General features: G+C 42.6%; 1 protein-coding gene across 1 annotated transcript; it reads right to left on the bottom strand.

Moving 5' to 3' along the window:
- Positions 1-279: 279 nt before the first annotated feature.
- On the bottom strand, positions 280-1,639 carry Htr1a (5-hydroxytryptamine (serotonin) receptor 1A, G protein-coupled). Its single transcript, XM_013025258.1, has one exon. It carries the CDS (start codon positions 1,549-1,551, stop codon positions 283-285), a length of 1,269 nt encoding a protein of 422 aa, XP_012880712.1. The 5' UTR covers positions 1,552-1,639; the 3' UTR covers positions 280-282.
- Positions 1,640-8,594: the final 6,955 nt, after the last annotated feature.

Genomic DNA, 8,594 nt, shown 5'->3' with positions numbered 1-8,594 from the left:
TAAAGTGGCTTCTCTGACGCTGGAAATGTTTGGCCCTGGGGAATGCACAGCCGCGCCCTCCCGTGGCGCACCGGGGTCGAAGACGAAGAGGAGGGGAGATCTGCAAGGTGTGGGCGCAAGTTGACAGAGTCCGAGGGAAAGTAGTGAGTTGGCCTAAGCTTTGATTCCGGAGGGCTGCTGGGGTGCAGACAGAAAGGGGGACCTCCCCCCACCCCCTGATCCTGTTGGCCCCTCCTCGCCTGCTCCACCTCCTCCTCCTCCACCACCACCGTGCTGAAATCATCACCGGCGGCAGAACTTGCACTTGATGATCTTCTTAAAGGCATTTTGGAAGTCCTTGTTGAAGTAGGCGTAAATGATGGGGTTGAGCAGAGAGTTGGCATAGCCCAGCCAGTTGATGATGGCGCCCAACAGCTCGGGCATGTGGCAACTGTTCTCACAGAAGGGCAGGACCAGGGCCACGATGAAAAAGGGAAGCCAGCAGAGGATGAAGGTGCCCATGATGATGCCCAGCGTCTTCACCGTCTTCCTCTCGCGGGCCAGGGCCATCTTGCGCTTTGCCTCGGCGTTCCGCTCGTTTTTCCTCTCGAAGGCGGCGAGGGCCCCGGGGGCGGCAGCCGCCTCCCTGGGCAGCGGCAGGTGCTCTTTGGAGCTGCCCACTCGGTGCACCTCGATCTCCTCCACAGCGGCGCCATCGTCGCCCGGCCTCACGGCACCGTTGGCGCAAGGAGCCCCCGGCGCCTGGGGCTCCACGCCCGGCCTCCAGTCTCGGCTACCTGGCTGTCCGTTCACGCTCTTCTTGTGTGGCAGGGCGGGCGACGTCCCAAGACGAGGCTCGGCTCTCTTCTTCTCCACCTTCTTGACCGTCTTGCGGATGCGAAAGCGCGCCGCTCTGAAGATGCGCCCGTAGAGCACCAGCATGAGCAGCAGCGGGATGTAGAAAGCGCCGAAAGTCGAGTAGATCGTGTAGCCGTGGTCCTTGCTGATGGTGCACGCGTCGGGGTCCGAGCGGTCTTCCGGGGTGCGCCAGCCCAGCATGGGCGGGATGGAGATGAGGAAGCCAATGAGCCAAGTGAGCGAGATGAGCGCGGCGGCGCGCCGCGGCGTCCTCTTGTTCACGTAGTCGATGGGGTCAGTGATCGCCCAGTACCTGTCGAGCGCAATGGCGCACAGGTGCAGAATGGACGAAGTGCAGCACAGCACATCCAGGGCGATAAACAGGTCGCAGGTGACTTGGCCCAGCGTCCACTTGTTGAGCACCTGGTACAGCGCGGCCATGGGCAGCACCAGCACTGACACCATGAGGTCGGTGACCGCCAAGGAGCCGATGAGATAGTTGGCCACATTCTGGAGGGAACGCTCTAGGGCGATGGCAGCCACCACGCACGCATTGCCCAGGACCGCGCAGAAAATGAGCGTGCCCAGCAGCAGCGAGGTGATCACTTGGTAGCCGAAGGTCACGTCGGAGATGCCAGTAGCGTTGCCGCCTGTCCCGAAGGGCACCTGGGACGACGTGGTATTGTTGCCCTGACCGAGGCTGAGCACATCCATGCCTGCCTGCGCTCCCGCCGGGGGAGGGGGAGGGGGGACAGCGCAGCAGAGTCTCTCCCTCGCCCCTCCTCCCCCCCCCCCGGGGTCTTCCTCCTCGGGTCGGGAATTTCAGTGGGGAGGGGAGGCTGGGACTCGGGCAGGAAGTTCTTACTGCTTTGGCGATGGCATCTGGCCGGAGTAGCTTCTTAGGACCCGAGCTCCCTTGGCTCCCGAGGTCCAGGGCGCTCAGAGGCTCCGGCTAGAAAACTGGAGGTAGCTTGAGATCCGCTCCCAAATCTCTGGGTGGCAAAGTGGAGGCTGTGATGTCTGCCTCTCGCTGTCCATTTTACTTTGCCGCTGCCCAACTAAGATGCCAGAGCCAGAGTCTCCCTCACTAAAACAAAAAACAAAAACAAACCAACAAAACCCACTCTCCAATCCCCCGAAGTGTCTGGACTAGAGAAAGCCCATCCTCCACGCTCCTTCTGTGGCCTCTTCTTACTGCCCTCCCTACCTCTCCTTCACTCTCCCTCCTGTTTTTCTCTTCAGATCTCCCTCCCTGCTTCATGCCACTAGCCGTCCCTTTCAGGAGCCTTCTTCTTGCTCAGCACCCTTTCTGCATTTCTCTAAGTGTTGCTCCAACAGCCACTCTCCCTTCCTCCCACGCTAACCTTCCTCTCCCAGCACTTCCCCAACCCCGAGTGTCTCCTTCCTCTAGGTCCCCGCCCTCTTCTCCTTCAAGCCCAGCTTCTTTACATTCCAGTCCCTTTTTTGTTGACAGACTCAGCACACATACACACACACACACACACACACACACAATCTGCAGGTCTGACCAATGTTGTTACAAATAAAAGCCTCCTCCCACCCAGCCCAACTCGTGGAAGATTATTTAAAAAACAACAACAACAACTCTCCTAACTTCCCATGGTTTTGTATTTCTGTCAAATTCTTAGTCAGCATCCCAGAGTGGCAATAGGAAATGAAAAAAGGAGACACATGGAGCCCAACTGGAAAACTGGACAGCTTTAGGTCAGTCTGTACATTACTGTTAATTGGTGGCCAGAGACGGATTTTGTGTGCTTCAGCTCTATGTGTGTTTCCTCATTGAACAGTCAGCCCATCTTCATGCTCTGGGACGAGGGAGGGTGGAAGGGTGTTGCCTATGATTGTTTTATTTATTTTTTGTTTTGTTTTGGGTTGTTGTTGCTGCTGCTGCTGTCTTGGGGAACTGGGAGAGAAATGAATTATAAAGGGCAAGCTCAGTTAAGCAGCTGAATGCCAGAATAAGAAAAAATTCAAGTTGTTGCATGCTTCACACACACACACACACACACACACAAATATAACACACATGTTCTCACACTTTTCAGCACGTACATACACATTTTTCAGACATCAAAACCATTTTAATTATAGTGAATACTGGTCCCTTAAAGCTTTGTGAGTACATTCGGAGAAGGAAATATTGTGCCAGTGCATTACAAGTGAAGCCCTTCCTTCATTTTAGATAGACGTTGGCATCTTTTACTGGAACCTACCAACCTCAGGGCACTCGGTGGAGTCCCTGGACTCAGCCCCTACACGTCTCTCTAAACTTGCTTCAGCACCGAGGACAGTTCTCACCAGCACGGGCTTATGGCTCCACCTTCTGGCAAATGCTTTAGAGCGTCGCTTAGAAATCCTTGTCTTAGAAAAATCAAGTGTTCAGTGAGAAATCTGTCTTCAAGGGGGGATAAAAAGGAAGAATATTATAGAAGGAAAAAGTTTGAATTTTGTCTTTTAAATTTTTCTTCAAAAATTTCTTTTAAAAATTTCGTTTAGTCAAAAGAGGAGGCACCAATGCTTGATAAGAAATGTACTCATTATCTTACCCATGTAATTGTAACCCCTCTCTATGGTATTTTCACACACACACAAAAAAAAAATTCGTTTAGGGGCCTATTTTTCTATTAACCTGTGTACTAAGCCTATATGTTTTCAGGTGTCTTCTGAAAGCCTGCCCACCTGTCATTCAAGGGTTCTATATTAAAATGCGTTATTAATAAAACTATGAAACACCTTCATCTGTGTTAGTTTTGTGTTTCCTTAGCGTATACTTTGGAACTCACATTTATCGAGGGGTGGGAAACATTATTACATCTTCCAAATGGAATTTTTCAACATTGAAAGTTTTTTAAAAACAAAGTTTTCATGGACTTGTTTTAAATCATTTTTATTTTTACCAAGAAAACCACATTAAATTCCATTTGGGCACAGGTAAAGAATGAAACTAATGTGTAGAATAAACACGAGTGGTCCACTTATAAGTTTTGACTACATACAGGAAGTGAAGGAAAAAACAAAATCCTTTAAGAAAAGGACAAAATCCTTTTGCAATGCCCAAAGCAATTGACTTTAGATAACATGATACACTCATCTCACATTGCAATTGTCTATTGTGTTCAAATACAAGTTTTGGACATCATAAATTTTTTAATAGTCTAAGACTGAACAAAAGAGGAATCATCAACACATCAAAGCAAACCTAATTGGGCCAGTATACACTACAGGGCAACATATTTGGAGAGGACTTGAGCTGGGCACAGTTCCCACTGAATAATTCCACATCGCATCATAATGAAGCTTCTGTTCACAACAACATATAGCATGGAAAAGAAAGAGGTAGGCATGCATAGCAATGATGTCCACAGACACTGACAAAGTCATTTTAAGGTGTGTGAAGCTATCAATTTCCCTTTTTTAAATCCCACCCAAATGTAGAACTAAATAATTTGTTTAAAAGGAATGATAAGTCCAAAGACTAAAATGTGAAAATACTTAAAATCTGAGCTTTGTAAAAAGGAAACTTTGAAAATGTAATCCCGAGTATAAGCAGTAAGAGAAGATAAACTAAAAATCTTAAAAAGCAAATCTAACTTCTTTGAATAAGAATTGTGTCAATAAAGGTAAATATGTAAATCACAAATCAGTAAATAGATCAGATAGCAAATGTACAATCATCCTATGGAATCCCAAATGTTGTAAAATAACTGAAATTTTTATTTTTCCTTTAAATCTAGAGTTAATGTTCGTGAGGTTTAACATTTGATATTTTATTGAATATGCAGCATTTTTATCCAAACTTAAGAAAATCTCAAATAGTTGAAATTTTTCTTCAGAAATAATGTAAGTAAAGTTATGCTTTAAAGATTTTGATTTTTGAGTAGTTGAAACTAGGATAGACATTTGAAACAAAAAAAAATATTATGCTAAATTTAATTCTCCCTTATCCTTAAAGACCAAAGCAGGAGGATGATTATACTTCCTCCAGAACTGAGAATGTTGATTGGAATTCACTGTTTTGTAGGAGTAGGGTGTGGGGAGGCCTTAGAGCCGTTGTGAAATATGGCCTTCTAGTTATTAGTGGAAGTTTACAAAAAAAAATCAATCAAATTAAAGAAATTTCAGTCAAATTCTTTAAAATTGAGCAGGTTTCTGTGCGTGTCCAATCTTCACCATCCACTTCCTCCAGTGATATCACTCTTTCATTGTTCTTTCTCCCTGTAAGGTATTCTGGCATTTCAACAATGAAACAGAAAACAATGAATACCTCAGACTCTGCTCCTGAGATCTGTAAAACAAGCTTGGTTCATTTAGCACACATGCTACAAACACAGCATATTAAGATTGAAAATCAGAAATTACCATGTATTCACTGTGTACAAAAGACTTTGGACAAATTAATTAACTCTTGTTCCTTAAAACTTAAATGGATATGATTATTGACTTGTAAATATAACATGATATGATATGCATTGGCCTGTAATGACTTTCTATGAAGGTTAAGCAATAACAGTAATTGTGATGCAAAGTAATAATATTATCTCTCTACTGATATTATCCCCTAACTGGAGAAAAAATGGGGTGGATAAAAAGAGCAGAAGGCTGGACTAAACCAAATAAGGCTGTATAGGAGACTCTAATTTGAAAGTGGTTTTCATAAGAATCTTACATGCCTCCCATTCCTTAAAGCATTTATTGAGTCTCTAGGATATTCCAAGTAAAACACAAATGGGGGGAAAAAAGTGAACTCTGCATTCTGGAACTTCTTGACTTAAATCAAAAGTTACTGAAGAGAAGAGGGAACATGCGAACAAAAGTTCAGTAACTTCTATCAGATAGGGGTCTGCTCTTTCTCTGAGAGTTCAACCATTTGTTGAAAAACATGAAATAAATAATGGAAATATATAGCTTCCAATAATGAGTGCAAAAGTATGGTAAAAATAAAAATACACTATTTTCACTATGAGAAATCACTTTATCAAATTTATAGTGACAGGTGTTAATAATACTTTACAGAGTTCAATTCTCCTATAATGCTGTCTTTCTCTACATATTTTTCTTCTTCTTCAAAATAGAAAGAAGACATTTGAGGTGAGGTAATACTATTTATCAAAAATCAAATTCAGGGTCTGAGAAGGTGGCTCAGTGGTAGAGCGCTTGCCTTGCATGCATGAGGCCCTGGGTTCAATTCCTCAGCACCACATAAGCAAAAAAAAAAAGCCGGAAGTGGTGCTGTGGTTCAAGTAGTAGAGTGCTAGCCTTGAGCTGAAGAGATGAGGGACAGCGCCCAGGCCCAGAGTTCAGGCCCCACGACCAGACCCCCCCAAAAAATTTAAATTCAGTCAAATAATTACTTGAAATAAAATTCAGTTGTTGCACTAATACAACATTCATCTGTATTGATACATGCTTATATAGCTAATTTATTTTCACTGTTGTGAGGCTTACAATTGTCCTGGGACTGGTGCTACAAATTATGTATCGATTCTCTGGTTTATGGATATTTAAAGCACTACAAAATTTTGATCTTATAAACAGTACTTCTATGGAAATTTTATGTCTATAGTTTTGCAATCATGTAACTTAGAGCAAAGGAGATCAGGGCTCCCCAAACAAATCACATAGGGTCCTTAGTTAAATGAAAGTCTTCACACAATGAGTCTGGAGTTGGGTCCAGGACACTTTATTTCTACAAAGATTATAAATGATTAGACTGAAAAGAGTAAGGGACTGCAAATCCACAAATGAATTTGTTGGGCCTAAAGTATGCTCAGATTTAATTTTACTAGATACTACCTAATTCTGTTCCAAACTGGTCATATAAAATTTCACAACCACTAGTGGCACTGAATTATGCCAATGAATTGTGAGGATAAAGGATAAAGGGTTCACACAGTCTATGGAAGTGAACTTATTTTGAAATACGCTTTGCAGATGCAATCAAGTTAAAATTATATCATTATGGATTAGCATTGGCTTTAATCCAATGTCATATCCTTTTAAAACAAAAGCTATATAAAGCTGCCAATGTAATCCAGAGGAAGAGCATTTGACTAGGACACCCAAGGCCTTGGTTTCAAACCCTAGCATTGAAAAATAATTAGGGAAATTTGAACAGAGAAATACCATGTGAAAAAAAGGCACACATATCTAGAATGGGAAGATGCTATGTGAAAACAAAGGCAAAGACTATAGTTATGAGACCACAATCCAACAAATAATATGCATGGTTGATCAAGAATGAAAGGGAAAGGCTCAGAAAATAATATGAAGGATTACAACCAGAGGCTTACCAGGTGTGTTTGTTCATGCCTGTAATGCCAACTACTTGGAAGGCTGAGATGAGGGATAGTCGTAGCTTAAGCTCAGCCAAGGGCAAAAAAGTTTGTAAGACCCATTGCAGCAGCAGAAGTGTGGCATGGTGGCACGTGATTGTCAATGAATCTATGGCATCTGTTGCAGGGAGCATAAATTGGAGGATTGTAATCCAGTCCAGCCAGACAAAAGACAAGACTCCATCTCAAAAATAACCACAGCAAAACATGTGCTGAAGTTGTGCCTTAAGTGGTAGAGCAACCCAAAGCCAGTGCCAAAATCAAAACAAAACACACAACCAAAACTGAGACTCCTTGAAAATATTGGAAAGATCATTAGTCATTCAAATAGTTTAATAAAATGAACATTTAAAAAAGAAAATATAATTTAAAATTCATCATAGAATAAGAAAAACAATTTTTCTAAAGAAATACAATTAGCTAAAAGTTAAATAGTCATGAATACTTCAAAGCTAAGGAAAAAATAAAATAAAATACTGAGCAAAGGAATACCCTTTTCTGAAGTTCGTATGACATTTGTTACTGGTATGAATGTAGGGAAGAACCAGAAAGGAAATGTATAAAAACCATTTTTCTAAGAATTTTTATTATCTTTAATTGTATAAAGAAGTTGCTATTTAATAAAGCAGCTTATGAATACAGTGCATGTTGATCATTGTCACCCCTTTCAACCTTGATCAATCCCTTCCCTTCCCTTCCTTAATTCTGTAGTACATGCAGTGAAATTGTTGGGGGTGGGCTTGAACTCTGGGCTTGGGCATTGTTCCTCAGCTCTTCAGCTCAAGGCTAGTGCTCCACCATGTTGGCCACAGCGCCACTTCGGGTTTTCTAAGTGATTTATTGGATATGAGTCTCATGGACTTTCCTGCCCGGGCTGCCTTTGAACCTCGATCCTCAGATCTCAGCATCCTAACTAGCTAGGAGCCTGGCTTATGCAATGAATTTTTGACTGAATTATCCCCATCTTCTCCCCTTCATTCATCTGTCTCCTTCTCTTGGCCCCATTCTTGCAAGTACCCTTGAAAATTTAGAAAGAACCTCAGCTTGTTTGTGTCTTAAATGTTTGAGTATGTTGAGGAACCTGGAAAACTACTTCCTATAGTTGATTACTTGTTGTCCATACCTCGTGTGTTCATTCATTCAAGATTCCTAATTATTTCAAACATACTGCTTAGTAATAGGCAATCAGAGGAGAATAGAGGTACTGTATGTAGAAAACCTCAAGTCTTGAAAACCTGCATTTGAAAATATATGAAAATAAATTCTTAGTAATGCTGAACCAAGAGGATGGTCTGAACACAAAAGTTCAAGACCAACCTGGTCAACAAAGGAAAACATTGGCTCAGATAAATAAACAAATAAATAAATAGAAATATTGAAAATATTATAAAAATGGGGACAATT

This window comes from Dipodomys ordii, unplaced genomic scaffold (genome assembly GCF_000151885.1).
Source record: "Dipodomys ordii isolate 6190 unplaced genomic scaffold, Dord_2.0 Scaffold83, whole genome shotgun sequence".
Lineage (NCBI taxonomy): Eukaryota > Metazoa > Chordata > Mammalia > Rodentia > Heteromyidae > Dipodomys > Dipodomys ordii.
Note: the sequence above shows the minus strand (reverse complement) of the source record. Positions and strands in the feature narration are given on the sequence as shown.